The sequence below is a fragment of the Mus musculus genome, chromosome 13, assembly GCF_000001635.26.
Source record: "Mus musculus strain C57BL/6J chromosome 13, GRCm38.p6 C57BL/6J".
NCBI classification, from domain to species: domain Eukaryota; kingdom Metazoa; phylum Chordata; class Mammalia; order Rodentia; family Muridae; genus Mus; species Mus musculus.
In genome coordinates, this window is record NC_000079.6 from 11,667,556 (window position 1) to 11,686,914 (window position 19,359).

General features: G+C 41.1%; 1 protein-coding gene across 21 annotated transcripts in view; it reads right to left on the reverse strand.

The window, feature by feature from the left end:
• Positions 1-19,359, reverse strand: part of Ryr2 (ryanodine receptor 2, cardiac) — a 553,847-nt gene that overhangs the window by 114,457 nt on the left and 420,031 nt on the right. For 19 of the 21 annotated variants that reach the window (XR_003950437.1, XR_003950438.1, XM_017315461.2 and 16 more), the window contains 5 exons: positions 16,907-16,971; positions 13,411-13,532; positions 8,643-8,692; positions 2,374-2,434; positions 1,258-1,496 (listed from right to left, as the gene is read on the reverse strand). Coding sequence is in view for 18 of the 21 variants with exons in the window: in XM_017315461.2 (XP_017170950.1) it covers positions 1,258-1,496; positions 2,374-2,434; positions 8,643-8,692; positions 13,411-13,532; positions 16,907-16,971 (537 nt within the window). In the remaining 3 variants the exon portion in view is untranslated. Of the gene's footprint in view, positions 1-1,257; positions 1,497-2,373; positions 2,435-2,663; positions 2,748-8,642; positions 8,693-13,410; positions 13,533-16,906; positions 16,972-19,359 lie in introns of those variants that run through there. The other 2 variants (XR_003950439.1, XM_017315457.2) reach the window with 2 other exon arrangements.

A 19,359-nucleotide genomic window follows, 5' to 3' on the forward strand; every position in this document is an offset into this window, starting at 1 on the left:
ATCTCTTTGTTCATACAATGTTGAATATAATAACCGTTACAATAACTCACAAATATCTCCAAAGATCTAACATTCAAATGTACATTTCTCCAGGAGATAAATTTTTTTTAAATGTTTAAATTAGGTATATGTTTATCTGTCTATCTGTGAGTATGGGCATGTCAGTGCAGGTGCTTGACAAGCCAGAGACCTGGGTCCCCCTAGCTGGATTTACAGGGGCTTTTAGGCCATCTGAAGTGAATTTTAGGAACCAAAATCTGGTCCTCTGCAGGAACTATAAATATATGCTTCTAATCACTGAGTTATCATTCCATTTTTCCCTTCCTATAGCATTTGATGTTAGGGAAATGAAGCAGAGGATCTAGGAAATGTCTCTAAATCATTGAACAAGACAGGTTTAAAAGACAAAGAAATCTAAGAAATGTGGCTTTCTAATTCTAACACCACTAGATATGCCATGGGATGACAGAAGAAATCATCTTCGACATAAGACCTCTTTCTATCTACAGTCTGGGACACAAGCAAAGGTCCTACTGGTGAAAATGGTTCTGTCAGTGTTAGGGAAGAGCCACAGGACAGCACAGCAGTTTCATATTGCACTGCCCAACGCCTGGAAACCCACACTACGAGAGTCTCTGAGGGTGTATCAGCTACCCCAAACCTCTTTGCTCATCCAGTGTTCTGTGAGCAGCCCTGCAAAAGGTCAGGACAGCACGAGTGTTAATTTCCCATCTAACCTTGGGTATTCTAGGGATAAATTTTTTAAAGTAACTTCGGAGTTCTGGCCCCAAACTAGCTAATCAAATGCCTCTCAAAATCACACTGAAACCTATCAACAGGGGTATTTTTGCTTGGCATAGTCAAATGAACTAGATGATGCTTTTGGCTCAGCAGAGATAGTACTATTTAGTGGTCAAGTCAGCAGTCTGTGTTGGACTCAGAAATTATCTGAAAACATTTAAGATGGCATGTCTCTATGTTCCAAATCAACTGAAAATAAACACTGGAAAGATGCAATGGATTCAGGGAATTTGGTGGGACCTGGGCTTCAACAGTAGAGAAGAGCCAATCTAAATCCAGGACTGTATTCTGGGTCCATGAGACACACGGATCTACCTCTGTCAAGATGGTTTCTATCATCCATACACCTGTCTATGCAGTTATGTAATAATCAAAGCATTTGCATGCAAAAGCCCATTGGGATGACCCTGATGGTCCTAATTCAAAAGGCAGCTCCTAAGAGGCAGTGCTACATACATATCAGATCTTCTCCAAACTGATGCTGGCCGATGTGTTCAAACAGGGAGGAGAGCATGGGCAGGAGAGCCACAGTGGTGTAGTTGATGATCTGAGTCACCCCCTTGGGCTGGCTCCTGGTGTGAGTAAACTGGCCCTGCTTCAGGTTTTCCATTGTCTTTTCCAAATCCTCTGCAGCATTGTCCAGAAAGGCCCTAAGAGCACTTTTCACACTGTCTAGGCCCGTCTTCATCACAGTCCTGGGAAGTCAGGAAGGAAGAGATTAGATCTCTTACAGCAACAACCAAAGGAGAAAACCTGTCCCCCACCACTGTGCTACCTCTCCACTACAGTAGATACCTAGAAAACATTCAACTTTTATATTGTATTGGCATATATTAATTATATATAGTAATGGTTTCATTATGACATTTTCATATATGCATATAATATACTTTGGTCATTTTCACCTCCAAGTACCATCTCTTGTCCCCCTCCTACTGATCCCTCCCTCTATCCATAGAGTTTTATGTCCATGTGTGTGTGAGAGGGGTGAGTATGTATGTGTGTGTGCATTTGTGTATGTGTATATGTGTGTAAGTATGTGCACATGTGTATGTATGTATATGTGTATGGGGTAGGGGGTTGTGAGTATGTATGTTGTGTGTATGTGTGTGAGAGAGAGTGTGTGTGAATGTGTGAATGGTGTGAGTGTGTATGTGTGTATGCAAATGTTTGTGTATTGTGTGGGGTATGTGTGTGTGTTGTGAGTATGTGTGTGTGTATGTGTGTGTGTGTGTTTGGTGTGTGAGTATATGTATGGTATATGTAAGTGGATGTGGGTATGTGAGTTGGTGTATGCAGGGGAAGGGGTACTCGCTCACACATGATACTTTCATAATTGATAACTCAGTAATAAAATTAGCTGCTAGAGAAATAATGTAAAGATTAAATAACCTCCTTATAACTGTGGAATCTAAGGACCATGGTATTCACTGTAATTTAAAAGGTTTCTTTTCAATTATACTAAAATATTCATGAAACCACAAAAATAAAATCAGGACATATGATCCTTTTTAAACATTCTTATGTGTCATAACTACATTAATTTATTCAGATGAAACTGTGACTATTTACCTTGCATCCAAAGTCTGACCCAAAATGTGCAGACAGTTCACAATTGAGGTGGCATCATTCCCTGAGGGGAACAAAACACTCTGTAAACTGCCTTTGGAATGTCTCAGCCTTGTCCTGTCCCATTAACACGCGTCACAAATGTCGGTTAATTCACACAGTTCAGTCATAACTTAATGAAAAAGACTTTTGAAGACTCAAACTTGAAATCATGCAGTTTCTCTGCTTAAAAGTGGTTATGCACATGTAAGTAGACAAGCGGTGAAGCATGTCTTACCAGGTAGCAGACATGCTCCAGCAGCATTCGAAAGCATCGCACAAAACGGAAGAACTTTTGCTCAATTCCTCAGATACTCTCCTCTCCCCACACTAATTCACTGTAACGCATACGGTATGCAAACGTCTAAAGTCACCTTTCAGAAATCAAACAGGCTAAACCTCTACCCTAATCTATTTTATTCACTTCAGGAGTCTCTGCTTTCTTATTTCATTCAGTGCCTGAATTCCAATGTGGTAAAGTGGGCTGATTTATCCAAACTTTGTTAGTCTTTGGCAAAAAAAGGAAGTTGCAATTACATTCATTTTAAAAATTAAAACCAGAGGTTAGAGAAGCTAAATAGACCTTGTCTGTAAAGATTTATTTCTAGATATCTTTATCTATTATGTCTATCTAATTATACACGCGTGGGGAGGTATTGCATATGTGCATGCATGCAGCGCCTGAGGGAAGCGAGGAGGGGCATCAGATCCCTGGAGCTGAGCGTACAGGTGGTCCCGAGCCACCTGATGTGGGTGCTGAGAAGAGAATCTAGGTCCTCTGCTCTTAATTCCTGAGCTGTCTCCCCAGAACTTAAACCAGCACTAATCAAAATGTAATTCTTAAAAACAATGAGATTCATGCGCTTTGATCACCATTCTGTAAATAAAGTAAAAAATTATGAATAACATAAATGGAGTATATGAGTATGTGAGTGTGTGTGTGTGTGTATGTGTGATTCTTGGAGGTAGGTATTTTTTAAGTAAATAAATGAAATAATGACTTCATTACAAAATAATTTTAATACCAAAGTATGGTCAAACTATATCAGTCTTTGTTCTATATTTTAAGCTAACATGCACGCACACGCACGCACACATGCACAAATTCTATGAATCCTTAGGGTGGGTCATGTTTCAATGTAAGGTTTTTGTAGCATCTGAATGTTATTGCTTTAAACAACAACACGTTCTCTAACATCCCACTTACACATCCTTGGACCTGACTGATCATCCTGGATCAGGAGCAGACCAACTTAATGAATTATAAGACAAAGACACCCTCAGCTTTACATAGTCACCATCCTCAGAGATGCTTTGGGCGTTAAAGGGTCTTCTTTTTCATTGTCTATAACATGCCCAACAACCCCAGCACAATCTGAACCTTCTAGGAATAGCAGACACCGATTAATTTTTTGACATTTCCTGATAGAGGATAGCAGTAATTATTTGAAAACCTGAAGCATTTTGAAGGGAGACAACAAACTGTTAATGTAAATCTAATCTGCTAATAGTCAGGAAGAAATCACAGGTGAAAGTTTTCTCTGGATTACATCACTTAGCATCTACTTTTGAAACTTATCCAAATAGAAATGTAAGATCCATGCACTAGTGAAAAATTAAGTATCCTCAACTGGAAAATTGAAAACTTTCATAAAACAAGTACCTTTCTCTTAAACATCTGACATTTATGCTATGCCAATATCCTCATAGTTAACACTGTAGTGAACTGCATTGATATTGAGTTTTTAGACAGTATGTTTGTGAAAGCCACCATGTCAAAAATTTGAGACTTCTCTACTGTCTCGGGAGTATATCTTGGGGAACTGTATGTCTTACTAAGTAAAACATTTGGGTTATTTAAATGAAAAAAAACCTTGCAGTTTGTAGCACTTACTAATCTAAGCTTTTTTTTTTTTTTTTTTTTTTTTTTTTTTTTTTGCTGTCTTCTCTATTAAGGCCATGGCTTCTTTGAGAGTAGGCTCTGATTGCTTCTCTCATTCCTTCATTCATCAGATATTTCTATAAGGCTGCTATGTGCCAAGCTTTCTGCTTAGCCCTATGGGGACAGATGGAAGGCAGACAGGCAGGAATTTACTGCATTTAAGGGAGAACTAAGAAGGTAAGTGTTAGGTGAGGGGATTCTTATTCAAGGATTAATGATGGCACAAAGTCCCTGAGCACAAATGGACATGATTAACTGCAGAAGGAGAGTGTGCTGGGATACTGACGCAGCACAGTGAGCAAGAAAAGGTGTAATGGTGATTATGAATGGGGAGGCACACAAGCAAGCCAGCACAGGGCCTTGCATGCTCAGGTTACTCTACAGAAATGGAAGGCATTGGGCATGCGTGAGTAGGATAGGAAGCTGGTGTCCAAAGAAGACATGGCTGCGTGCGGTACAAAGTGGGAAGAAGAGATTCAGACAGAATAGCTCCTTTGGTCTTGGAGTAGCACACGTAACAGTGTCTGTAGATTGCTTTCAGTGTGGTAACAGAAAGAGAAAATTCTTCATTTCTCCATCTTCATAGTCTGAGAGAATGTCTTGCACACAGCAGATACACAATGACCATGTATTCAATGATGTATATTTTCTTTTGTGTGTGCAAATAATGCCCTTAACAGACCTTACAGGCACAGACCCATGCCATCACCCCTGAGACTGCTCTGCCTTCATATTCTGCTCCCTCTACCAATGACTGAAGTACTTAATGTCATTGGTAGACTTAGGGATGCTCTTGCTGCCTTGAAGTTAGCAAACAGATTTTATACCTAGCAAAAGTACAGAGTAATAATGAGAATAAAAACAATATTTCTTTAGCCAATGATGGGTTTTTAGAATGGCAACTGAGATCCCCATTGCTTGTCAATCTCTCTAAGTATCATTCCAATCCCAACTGAATTTCCAGAATCAGATGTGCATCAACTCACAAGGAAACACTTCAGAATTCCCATGGGAAATTCCCATGCATTCAAGCAGGATGGCATTTTCTTTCTCTCCTCACTACCCCATTACAAACTATTTTTGCTCTATTCACCAGGATCCTGTGGTGCAAACATCGATCCATGGAACAAGTAACTATCATTTTCCCACACAGCACGAGATGCCTTAAGGGCCTCCAGAAGAGGAGTTCAACGTGTAAGATCTGCTAGTCTCTTGTGTTCTCTGGGTGTTTTGATGTAAAGAAAAGACTTAAAGGAAATCAAAGACACATGCAAATGTGGGTAGCCTACTTTTAGTAATCCTGTGGTTTAGCTGTTGTAACAATCTCAGAAGAGTTGTGGATGTGAATTTAATTTGGCAGATAATACAGACTAAATATCCCCAGTACCTACTCGTCACTGTGACCCTCAACAGCAAGAACTTATTGCTCCCCCTTGGTCTCCAATGCCTAACTGGAAAGTTTATACGTATCATTTTGTGACTTCAGTTTTGGTACCCATTACCAAATCTATCTCAACTGGTTCTTAAATAAAAATAAAGTCATAAATTATTTTCAAGTATTCATTTGGGGTGTGTGTGTGTGTGTGTGTGTGTGTGTGTGATTTGTGTGAGGACGCAATTAAAGCCCAGAAGAGGGATCTCTTGAAAGTGAAGTTTCAGGAGTCATGAGCCTTCCACTGTAGGTACTGGAAACTGAACCTGGGTCCTCTGCAAGAGCACTACACACTGTTAGCTGTTGACTCATCATCTGGCTCCAAATCATGATATTTTCTCTGAACTAAGACAGTATATATGGTAAGTTTGATAAACAGCTTATTTCCTACTAGAATACAGAAAAATAATATCCAAATATATTTGAGGTAGGGTGAAAGTAGTAAAGACTAGATTAACATGACTATGCTCAAGGTTAATATTTGTTTAGGTCTCTCTAGTCAAACTCATCTCTCTTGCACTCATGGAATGGGCTATCCAAAGATGTCTTGTGCTTCTACCTCAAATAACCACATTTGCACTATATTTTGTATTTAATCTGATTTACCTAAGTGAGAGCCAATAAGAGTGGATAAACCCAATAAGTAAAATCTAATGTATCAAACTAGAATACGAACACAGCAAGTTCACAGTTTCCACAATGCCTCAATATTTGTTAACTCATATTAGGTTTAATATGCACAATAAATCTAAGATTAGTGGTGATCTTAAGCCTATCACAAATACAAAAAAAAAAATCACAGTTTAGGCATTCAATGTCTCTTGTCCAAATCATACAGATGGTTAATTCTCAAAAGCAGCATGTAGACAGTCAAAGCCCAGTGTTCCCTCTTGGTCATCACTTGAGTCTAAAGCCAGGCTATAGTTGTGCAATGTAAAGTTTGTGTGCTATGACTTAAAGACTTTATTAACTAGGCAAGTCTATATACTATGCAGAGCATGTCTGATTATTGAAGACATCTTTCAGCTTAATGGATTTCAAATACAGCATCTAAATAGATGTTAATATCACATAAGAAGGAATAATTAACCCCCTGTATGGGAACAACAAACTATATTACACATTTATTGTCAGTTATTCTTAGATGATATACTTAAAGAGAAAATATGGATCTAAATAACAGGCAAAAGAAATCCTTGTTGGTGGAATATCCATGTAGTTACTATTCCTTTGAAAAAGGTTATCATTTTTTTAAAAATGGCATAATGGAAGTGTCTGGAATGTTGCAAACATTGTCTTGGCCTGATTATTGAGTAAGTAGATGAATAATTATGGAAGGTTTCTAATATAAGATGTATGTACTTTGTCATATATGTCAGAAATATGTCATATATTTTCTTAAAATGGAATTAATTAGATAGAACATTAGAAATAAAGAATATGAAATAGGTGGCCAGTTAGAGCATGATACAGTGTTATGCTTTTAGGTGAGTATGTAAACACTGGCAGTAACAGACAAGCCTCCCATCAGAGCTATCCATAATTAGACAAGACTCTCTTATGCAAAGGAGTATTTGAATATGCTGCACTCTGGGAAAGTCGAACACAATATGAGAATCTTGACAGAAGCGTTTTCAAATGAATTGTTGTCTATTGATAAGAAGTTAAACAAAAATAGTTAAGGCCAAATCATTCTAAAGACAAGTCCCTGAAATTTTTAAATATATTAACTAAAATCATAAAACTTCAGACAATTTACATAAAATATGATGTAACTGATAAATAGAAGTATATTGAACATTCTAGATACAAGAAATATCCAGTAGAAAACTAGCTAGTTGTACCAAAACCAATCACTTCTTAAATTTTTTAGTAAGAGTTATTATTTGTATATTATTTGTGACTGTGTGTGTGTGTGTGCGTGTGCGTGTGTGTGTGTGTGTGTGTGTGTGTGTGTAAGACCCTCAGTTTATTCACTGTGACTTTTCCAAAAAGGACTTAATTTTTAAATCTATAGTGTTTCATAAAACTATAGTTAAACTGAAATCCTTTCTAGCCATATAACAAAATAAAATATCCCCAACTTATACCCAAAACATAAAGAACAAAGGGCTCAAATTTGGCTTGGCAGTTTATACAATCAGAGTGACAAGATTCTGCCAGCAGCTGCTGGTTCCTAACGTTCCACGTAGGAACACGTGTGAAGGTGAGTGCCACCCTGCACGGCTGTCTGAGAGCAAGTGCTCAGGAGTATGACCTCAACCTATATGGACTCTCTGACACATGAGAAAGAGGCTGGGTGTTGGGGAGTGGTTCACAGAAGCCACCTTGACTAAGCAAAGCTCTTGGGCACTATAGCCCCAATTACCAAGCTCCAATGTTTGCAATGCAGGATACACACATATCTGTAGCTGAGAACACAGAAAATGAAAGGTAGACTCCAAATCTGGATCAACATCAGATTATTATTATTTAATTTCCAGAGAGAGCTGAGCAAAGAAAAAATCCAAGAGCCTGGTTTCATTTTACTCTTAAAATAAGACGATGGCAGAACTTGCCATTTTCAGTCTTGCTCCTTTCATTAAATACCCTTTGTTTTTCAGTCATGAATTGGACTGGGTCAGAGAACTCATAGCCCTCCATTTTGCCATAGGCAACGTTACTTATATACAACCTCCAGGAACTTGTCTGGCCTATGACGGCCATGCATGCAGCTGTGCAGTCATGCATCCATGCAACATAGCAACACACAACGCAGTGCAAAATTAGCAAAGGAAAGCCCCAGATGGCCATGCTCAGAAATTAGCAAAGAAAAGCCCCGGATGGCCATGCTCAGAAATCCCCCAAGGGTCTCCTTACCAAACAGTGAGATCCTATGCCTGACAAGAACTCCAAGTTTGCAGAACAGGCTGAGGACAAAAGAAAAAACAAAGGAGGAAAAAGGGAGGGGTAGGGGAGGTAGAAAAAAGACAGGGGGAAATTAAAAATAAATTAAACAAGATGAGAAGAAGAAGAAGAAAAGAAAGAAAGAAAAACAAAACAGCTGATCTATGAGCCGAAAAAAAAAAAAAGAAAAGAAAAAAAAAGCAAACATGATGTCACGCAGAAAGGGTCGATTCTCTGAGCAGGATGTGGAGTAAGATGGTAAAGAAAGGATTTCTGCGTATCTTAACAACATGGTTAAAAAAGCACATATTATAAGTAAAGAAACAAAAAATAAAATAGGAAGCAAAGCTCATTAATACAGAAGCCATCTCTACAAATGTCACAGAGAATGGAACTACAGGAAAACCACATGGAAAGAGTTGAATTCACTATGCCCAAGTGCACCTGCTTATTATCATGGACATGTCTTACAAACAGAAATATATAATTCTTTGGGCATAAATGTTACGATAAGTTTTAGTGCCCCTTTCTCAGATAAACAGTCTCTTCTATACTAAACTGTGCTCCTTATATAAATACCAAGCATCCTCTGGATTTAGACTTCATGAATTAGAAACTGAATCTGGACTGATTATCTGAAGATCAGTCAGAGGCAATGGCAGAGGTGATAACCAGAAGGTATCTTAATGATGACCCGGTTGTTGAGTGTCTTTATCGTCCTACCTTGGGGTCCCAGGAAATTCACAGAAGTTATCAGTGGGGCATTCCATGTAACCACAGCTTATATTCTTTAGTCAGTATCACAGCCCCAAACCCACTACCCCTCAGTAGAGATTCCAGAATTATGAGAGTAGGTGGAGCCTCTGCCTCTTCACCCATTCCCAGCCCCATGACCTCCCAAGGGACTCCTTGTAGGGATATCCTTTGCTCATGTTGATTGTTATACACCATTTCCTTCTCACTGTCCCTAACCCTGCTTCCCAGACTCAGCTCAGGCTGTACAGACCCACGAAGCCTATCCTGATGTCTAGCCCTCCACTGGCACTGCATTCTCTGGGTGTTCCCTTCAGATTCTTTCAGGAACCACGTGTCCTGCTCCACCATGGCACTTAATCCACCAGATCACTGCTTCTGCCATCTGAAGGCATACGTTCTCTTCCGAGCCCTCTGGGGAACCATTTGTCAACCATTCCCAGCATTCTTTCCTGGAGGACTGCAAAGGTTTACCTAAACTGGTTTCCTAGGTGGGGTCAGCTGGCTCCTTGCTCCCCAGCTCCCCGCTTCCCAACACCCAAGTCCCTAGCACCAGGGGTACAAAAACACCAGAGACCAACCAACCGGAAAGTACATTTTGATCAGATGGCTCTGTACTACTTTATACTAATATGGATTAACTGATTGTTAAAAGTATATTTGTTGATTTGAGCCATGGACAACCTACACATCTCAGGCTGGTCTCAAACTAACCAAGGAGTCCGGGCTATCCTTGAACTCATAACCTAACTGCTTTTGCTCCTGAGTGGTGAGACTACAGGCAGATGCCAGCACACTCAGCTTGATTTACTTATTGATGAAAGTTAATTGCATAGGGTATTTTGTAGCTTTTTCAAGAAAATGTTCATCTGCAAAGGTCTGAGTCAGATTTGAGAATGCCATTTAGCAGAGCAAAATATTTCAAAAATAAAAATCTCTGTATGAAACTCTTAGGTGTGATATTTGATGTTAATGTGTATATTATTTGTACTATAATTTTATTTGCTAATTATAAATAAATGCAACTCTAACCAAGACCCCTCATCTTCTGAGCTTCACAGTGGCTTCTGGATGCCCTCTTTCCCAGGAGTGACAGCTCAGTCCTAAGGTCACACACTACATGGCTGCATCCTCACTTGTGTTAGGAGTACTGATCACGACCCTCCAGCATTCAAGTGCAGCATTCTTGGGCTACTGAATTTATAACACGGACTATGTCTTAACACAGCTACTCCTGATGGATCCACTTCTAGGCTGTTAGGCTCCTTTGGAAACAGACAGTTCTGCACCTTTTTTTTGATTCTGTTCACTCAAGGAGAATGAGCCAGAGAAAGGTCTGTCTTCCTCATCTTACTGCACACTAAGCACCTAGCATCAGGAAAAGCAAGAGCAGCAGACACCAAAGGGAAATTCTTCCAGAAAGGTAAATTTCCATCTCTTTGGGGGATAGTGTTTCTGGGCAACTAGGATCTGTGATTCTTACAAACTACAGCCCATACATCCATACTACTAAACTACTGCCTGTGTCTCTGTTGTTCCAAATCTTACATTTTGCAGACATGATGATCCTGACTTTGGACACAATAAATGTTTCAGGAAGAATGTTGAGTGCTAGGAAATGCGTATAGAAAGTGTCTCCCAGGATCATGGGTTTATAACTGGGGAGAAATTAACTTGGACTCAGGAAACTACTGCTAGGAGTAAAGATTAAATGTTAATTTGAACAAGTATTACAGCATTAACAATGTATTTCAATGTATCCTTGTCTAGTCTTAACAGTAAGGTCAGGATTTAGCACTTAATCACCTCTCTCTCTCTCTCTCTCTCTCTCTCTCTCTCCTCTGTGTGTGTGTGTCTGTCTGTCTGTCTGTCTGTCTGTCCCTGTGTACACAAGCACACACAGAGACAAAGTGTAAGTGCTGGATGAGGTCAGAAGAAGGTGTTGATCCCCTGGAGGCAGAGTTACAGATGACTGTGAACCACCTAATGTGGTTGCTGGGAACCAAACCTGGTCCTCTGCAAGAGTCATACATGATCTTAACCACCAAGCCATTTCTCCAGCCCCTTGATATTATTGTTTGTTCATTTTACTTATATATTTAACTCAACTAGTAAAACTCAGACATCTGAAAGTCCATCTCCACAACGCAAATGAATTGTGTCTACTTCTATCTTGTAGTATAAATATGAAAAGGTAGGTACTTCTACTAGTTGGGCTAATAATATTTTAAATGCATTTTATTATTGTCATTTCCCTAAATTAGATACCTCTAGACATCATTATTTTTAACTACATAGTATATTGCATCTATCTATACACCTTAACTTATCATTACCTTATCTATTGGTTTAGGTATGAATTTTCCCTGTAAGATTAACTTCCTAAAATAGACACTAAAGTACCATTATGAAATAATCTACTTCTACTATGGCTTCGTGTGTGTGTGTGTGTGTGTGTGTGTGTGTGTGTGTGTGTGTGTGTGTGATCTTTAAATCACCAACAGCATTGGGGAACAAGGCTTCTGTTACAGCTAAGTGACCACAGAAAGAGCAGCAGATTTGGAGTTCAGCATGCTCTGTGGGTTCTGGGTGTCTCTGGGTTTTCTAGCTGTTTGTGTATTCTCCCAGTCCACAGGGCCATGGAACTGGAGGCACTGATGAGGGAGCACCAATGTGAAATTCTGCAAGACTGCTCTTTCCTTTCTTAGGGAATTTAGGGAGGAGTTCATGCTCGAGTTGTAAGGGGTGCAGTTCCACAGTGGGGTGTGACTGTGTACTGCCCCTGATCCTGCTATGCACAGAAGGATGTTTTATCAGCCTCACAGGGAGATCAGTATTTAAGAAGAGACCGAGACATTTAGACAGACAGACAGACAGACAGGCAGACAGATAGGAGGGAAGAGAGGCATAGACAGAGAAACAGAGACACAGAGAGAAAGTGACAGACAGACAGACAGACAGACAGACAGACAGACAGACAGACAGACACAGTGTGTATGTGTGTAGTGACATCGAGTAGTCAGGGAATTAGGTAATAAAATTTAATTGAGCTGGACACTCCAGCTAGTTCCACCCTCTCACATTATTAAAGCCTGGACTTCTCAATCCTGTCCACCAGGGATGTTGGTCCCCCTAGTTACACTTCACTCTCTCTGATAAGACATGATCATTCCACATGGCAGGAAAGTCAAGGCCAAGAGAAGCAAGGGCTCTTCACATAGCTTACTCTCAATTAGGAAAATGTTGCTCACATACACTCCAGAAGCCTGGGAGAAGTGTGAGCAACGCGGTGCCCCAGATCTTCATGGTCATCAAGCTCCATGTGGACAGAGTCCTAACACAGTTTCAAGAAAATACACCCAGAAATGCAGTAGACCCCCACATTTTAAAAAATATATAAAGAAGATGTCAGTGTTAAACCAAACGAGGCGTTCCTAAGACACGAGGTTGAAAGACACAAGAGAATACCAGAAAAGCACGTTTTGTTTTGTTTTGTTTTGTTTTGTTTTGTTTTGTTTCATCCCACTACCATGATGGGACTATGATTTAATTTTTTAAAAATTAAATTAAAAGTGTCTGAGTAGGACATTGCTGTCCTTTAAAAGAAAAAAAAAAGCTGTCAGAATATTAGATTGTTAAAAAAATTCAAAGAAAATAATGTTCAGAAAATGTTCTGCACATTTCTCATGAATGCCTGTCTGGAGATTCCGTCCCAACCTTCTTGGACACTGCAGCTATGGCACCCTAACTATTTAGTCTTGAATGGTATCCTATTTCTTTTGTTAGTGTTACCTTTAAATGCCAAAATAAAAAGATCTGTCTGTAACATATACATGTGTTAACTTGCAGAACCTCTACACACTTAGTGTTAGGCTCACGGGAGAAGGCAGGAGACTTCTCCCCTGCTCTAGGTCCTGTGGTCGGCTTTCTGACCCAAATGCAAACACAAAGAAATCGAATATAAAGCATTAAGGCCATGGCTCTTTACCTTGTCACCATCTCCTTCTCTTTGTTGGATGCATGTCCTCCAGTGCAGAGAGGCCTGCTTGCAGCAGACAAGAAGTACAGGCGGTGGTTTTTGAAATACTGATCAATTAAAGGAAGAACAACCTGAAAGAGAGGAAGAGAAAACAGATCTATGGAGTGCAGTATGAGAGAGAGAGGAACCAGAGCTCAAAGCACACAGAGAGCTCTGTGCAATACTGCACCCATGCTAATTCTGTGGGTACATCTAGATCCCTTCTGTCAGCTTCATCCCACGCATGTACACATGTATGTATGCATGTGTGTATGTATGCATGTGTGTATGTATGTATGTATACATGTGCACATGTATGTATATATATGTGTGTGTGCATGTTTGTATGTATGCATGCGCACATGTTTATGAGCATGGAGTGGGGAGATGGAGTATGATATGCTGAGAGATAGTTACTAGGAACACAGAAGTTTTTAATAGTTCAGAATTGTTCTCCTTATTTTCTCAATGTGAGACATATATGATAATGATCATAAAATGCAGTTCAGTGGCCAAAGGGCTCTTGAGTTCCTTGAGTGACACATTGAGTCATTGTTATATATGAGAAACAAGGGTGTGGTATCATCCTGTTTGTACTACTATTGTTCACTGTGTGTGGTTGAAAAATCTTACATTCTCTGCCCCTCCAAGGCATTTTGGATAGATCTCTCTCTCTCTCTCTCTCTCTCTCTCTCTCTCTCTCAAAGCCTACTAGGCAAAAGAAATCAAGCAAAAAACAAGGTTGGATTTTTAGATTCATATAGTCATTTTCTGATTTCTAGAATTGGTACTTGCTCTATTGTGCTGGATATAGTGTTTTTCTCCTACTTTGCTGCATAAAACAGTTATACCGAATGACTAATACACATTTTACACAATATCACTCTCTTGAAAGTCTTTTTAAGAACTTTATACTGGCTGGAAGTGTGGGGCGGTGACCTGTGCACAGACAGCCTGTGTCCAGTCAAGCCCAGGCCTTGAACCCTGGTGACCCTATGGGAAGTGCTCAGCCATCTCCTGGGCCCCTGGCTCCTGTAACAGCAACAGCCTCCCACAGACACACACCCGCCCCCGTAACAGAGGTGTGTGAACCATCAATCACATAGGCAATGCCCCAAGCTCCTGGTATTCTGTCTGGACTCCACCCCTACAGTTACCTGCCAACAGCCAGGTAGGCTCAGCCCACTAGAAAAGAAGCTGTTTGCCCCCTCCTCCCTCTCTTAACCTTGCTCCTGCTTCCTACTTCTCTCTTGCCCTCTTGCTACCCCTCTATCCACCTTCCCTTCTCCCCTCTCTCCACGTGGCCATGGCTGCCCTCTAATTCTCTACTCGTCTCCCTCTTTCTGCCTTTCTACAATAAATGCTTTAAAACCATGGACTGCCTCTTCGCATAGGGATCGCTGGAGCAATGGAGCGGATCTCTCTCTAAAGAGCCATGCATCTAATCTCCCGCCCTGAGGCCTCCCTGTGCTCCAACCACAGCTACCACCAAGCCAAGCAGCCTGCCAATCTAGCTAAGGACTCTTCCCAATTGGAACCTGCCAGAGCTCTCTCCTCCCTGCCCTTTTCCTTTCGGCCAGGGCCAGAGTCCGCCTGCGGGCCCACTCTGTTCTCAGCTCTTCTGTGACATCAAGCGGCATCCATGGTGTCCAAGACTGAGAACCTGGCGTTCCTGGCCTCCATGCAGCCCAGGGACCCCAGAACCAGCTCTTCCTCGGGCACCCAGCGGCATCTGTGGTGCCCGAGAGTCTGAGCCCAACTCCGACAGGTCCGTGGGGACCTCAGACTGGGCCTTCCCCACCCCTGGACCGGAATCCTGATGCCCGCCCAGCTGTTCCGTGGGGGTCCATGCAGCCAAATTTCCCACGTCCAGCCTCACCCAGCAGCCGGCCCTTGCCCCAAGCAGACACAGGACCCCATTTTTGACCCACATGGAAGATTGAAAATACTTGATCAAAATGGAAGATGAAATTAAGCCACATTATCATCTATAAGTAGCAAGTAGGAGTGGTAGGTAAATAGGCAGTTTAAAGGTATATTCATGGCACGAATACACATCATGCTGGTAACTGTATATCAAGAGGGGACTGCAACAATGCAGTGGCTGGAAATGACTCATCTAGTTATCTAGCCGTCATCTCTCTCTTCCTCTGTCCTATCAATCTATCATTTATCCACTTAATACTAACAATATGCATCCTGGCATAAACCACATCTTTGGATGACTGGAAGAAACTCTGAGTGCTATATTGAGTGGAAAGAAAGACAAGACATCCAGTAAAATGTATAATTCTGAAAATATAACTGTACTGGCTAGTTTTGTGTCAACTTGACACAGCTGGAGTTATCACAGAGAAAGGAGCTTCAGTTGAGGAAATGCCTCCAGGAGATCCAGCTGTAAGGCATTTTCTCAATTAGTGATCAAGGGGAAAAGGCCCCTTGTGGGTGTGGCCATCCCTGGGCTGGTAGTCTTGGGTTCTATAGGAGAGCAGGCTGAGCAAGCTAGGTGAGGCAAGCCAGTAAAGAACATCTCTCCATGGCTTCTGCGTCAGCTCCTGCTTTCTGACCTGCTTGAGTTCCAGTCCTGACTTCCTTGGTGATGAACAGCAGTATGAAAATGTAAGCTGAATAAACCCTTTCCTTCTCAACTTGCTTCTTGGTCATGATGTTTGTGCAGGAATAGAAACCCTGACTAAGACAATAACCAAAGGTTGTTAATCATTCAAACAGCATGCCATTTGAAAACCTATCAAGTGTGGTGCTTATAGAAATTATCTGAACTATCACCAATACAAGTAGAGTGGTAGAAAACTGTCAGTAACTGTAAGCCTACAGCTTAACTGCAAGGCATTAAGGGAAACTAATGTATCTCTGTCTATCCCCAGGGCAATCTACTCCCTGACACACCTAAGGACAGGAGTGACCCCAGTGCCTGGCTGCAATATCCTTAGTTCATTCCTCTTTGGTTGAAGGAAGTGATGACTTCCCCAGCAATGTGGAGAGCCCTTGACAAGTTCCTATGAAATGGTATCAATAATAATGATGGGCTATACTCTTCCTATGATCAATTTATCCTCTGAGCCTCAGCTTGTGAAAGAGCAAGATTGAGACTCTCCACAACATGGAAATTATGGCCAAAGCAATATATATGTATTCATTCATATGTAGTTAAGCTCATTAGCCAACAGAAAATGTACAGAATGTTAAGAAATTGATATCTTCTAAATAAATCATGCGAGGAACATATGGGGGAGAGCCGAGTGAGCTTAAGGTAAGTACTGACCAAGAACACCACAAACAGACCTGTCTCACATGAGTCATGCAGGTTATTTCTGAGCCAGACAGCGTGCACTTGTAACAGAGCAGCATTTATAGACAAGTGTATTCTAAAAGGTAGTGATGATTCGATGGGTCTGTTTTGTAAATATACAACTGAGGGAGAAACAAGGGGCGTTGTATACTGTACTTTGGCAAAGAACTTGATTTCTTGCTCGTACGGGAAGTGTTCTCCTTTGCTTCTGCTGCCACCATCTGTAGACAGGAAGAGATTTTAGGTCCATGCTGAACTTCCAACACTTTAAGAGATTTCTCCTTAAAAGGCCTTCCTATATGTATCATCCCACCAAACTGAATAGAAAACACCAATGTATATGGGCTAAATTCAGCAACATGATAAAATATACAAGTTCTTTTTTAAAAAATCTCCAAATTAGACAGGTGCTATGGCAAACTCATATGGAGAGTTATGAGCACAAAAACACCTTGGATATGTGTGCTTGTTAGTGTTCTCCGTCAGCTTGACACAGCCAGGGGTCCCAGGGAAGAGAGTCTCAACTGAAGAGTTGCCTAGATCAAGTTGGCCTGTGGGCCTGCATGTGAGGATTGTCAAAAGAGGATTTGCTGAGAAACAAAACCACATTTACTTCTCCAGAGGTTTAGACTGTAAAGAGGCAGGTCAAGAAATGATCGGCCTGGACACCCTGGCCTGGAAGGCCATCTCCATTACCCGTTTCATGTACACATAAGAGGTATGTGCACGCATACACAGGAGAGGTAGTAACGGCTAAGCAGCCCTGTCAATATGCAGAGCTTTGTGTAGAACTAAAAGGTTCAGAGTTGAACTTAAGAATTCAAATTTTATAAGGCTACAATTGACTTGTGCTAGGAAAAAAAAAAACCTCTTTTGCAATTAGAAATAGGAATGATGATATATGCTTTAGCAAATCTTAGGTAAAAATTCAGAGTAATTTTGTGGAATACAGGTGATATTTTATGATATCAAAACAAAAAGTAATTTTTGGTTTTTTTTTGGGGGGGGGGGTTGTGTACTAGCTGGTTTTGTGTGTCAACTTGACACAGCTGGAGTTATCACAGAGAAAGGAGCTTCAGTTGGGGAAGTGCCTCCATGAGATCCAACTGTTCGGCATTTTCTCAATTAGTGATCAAGGGGGAAAGGCCCCTTGTGGGTGGGACCATCTCTGGGCTGGTAGTCTTGGGTTCTATAAGAAAGCAGGCTGAGCAAGCCAGGGGAAGCAAGCCAGTATGTAACATCCCTCCATGGCCTCTGCATCAGCTCCTGCTTCCTGACCTGTTTGAGTTCCAGTCCTGACTTCCTTTGGTGATGAACAGCAGTGTGGCAGTGTAAGTTGAATAAACACTTCCCCCCCCCCCCCAACTTGCTTCTTGGTCATGATGTTTTGTCCAGGAATAGAAACCCTCACTAAGACAGGTTGCTTGTTTTTTATACTTGAATTCCCTCTGCTCTCCCCACCCCGAGTCCTGGGGATAGAACAAAGATCCCAGAAAGTACTTTACCAGTAGGCATCACCTCTAAGCCTCTGCCTGGTGTGTGTGTGTGTGTGTGTGTGTGTGTGTGTGTATGTGTGTTTCTTGTTGTTTTGTTTTGTTTTGTTTTTAGGTTGGCTCTCAATAAGTTACCTAGGCTGGTCTTAACCTCACTCTGTAGCCAAGGTTAGCCTTGAACTTGCAATCTTGCTACATCAGCCTCCCATGTAGCTGGTATTTCAGGACCTGCACCTCCAGTCTGCAAGCTTACAAATACCTTTATGAGGGACTATCTTGTGTAAAATAAATCAAGATGGTGTTGTTCACAGCCAAAACAGAAATATTTCAGGAAGTGAAAGAAATATCCTTTTCTACATTAAATATTTTGAGAAATATGAATGAAACTGTAATAGAAATAAAGAAAGGAAGGAAGGGAGGTAGGAAAGAAGGAAGGGAGGGAGGGAGGGAGAAAGGGAGGGAGGAAGGAAAGGAGAAGAGTAGCTGCTAACATTCTAGCCTGAAGTTTTCTCTACTCCCTGTAAAACTACCGTGCAATGGCATGGAAAGACCCTTGAAACTCTCATCACCAGAGTGTTTCAAATTTTCAGTATTAAAGTACTGTTCTTAGCTGGGTGTGATGATGCAGGCCTTTAATCCCAACACTCGGGAGGCAGAGGCAAGAAGATCTTTTTAAATCCAACACCAGCCTATTTAATATAGTAAACTCATGACTGGCTATATAGTGAGACCCTACCTCAAAAACAAAACAAATGAACAACAACAAAAAATTCCAAGAAGTTTAAGTATGAACAATCTTTAACCTGGTCACCCCACTGCTGAAGATGATTGTCTCAGAAAAAAGTCAGTTTGTGCCAGAATGTCATTACACACGGATAGTACGGGAAGCATTGGAAACAGCTAAGCTTCTGTCAGTGCAAGAGAAATGTGTGTGCATTCATACAGCACTAAACGATATTTTAAAGTTCTCAAATCCAACCTCCTCTCTAGCTGCTTGCTGGTTACTGGGTGCTACGCACTCCTGGCTACTACACACTCCTCTGTACTGAAATGGACAGACTGTGGAAGCAACCTCTTTCGCTATGCTGTGGATGCTCTAGGAATAGCAAGACCTGA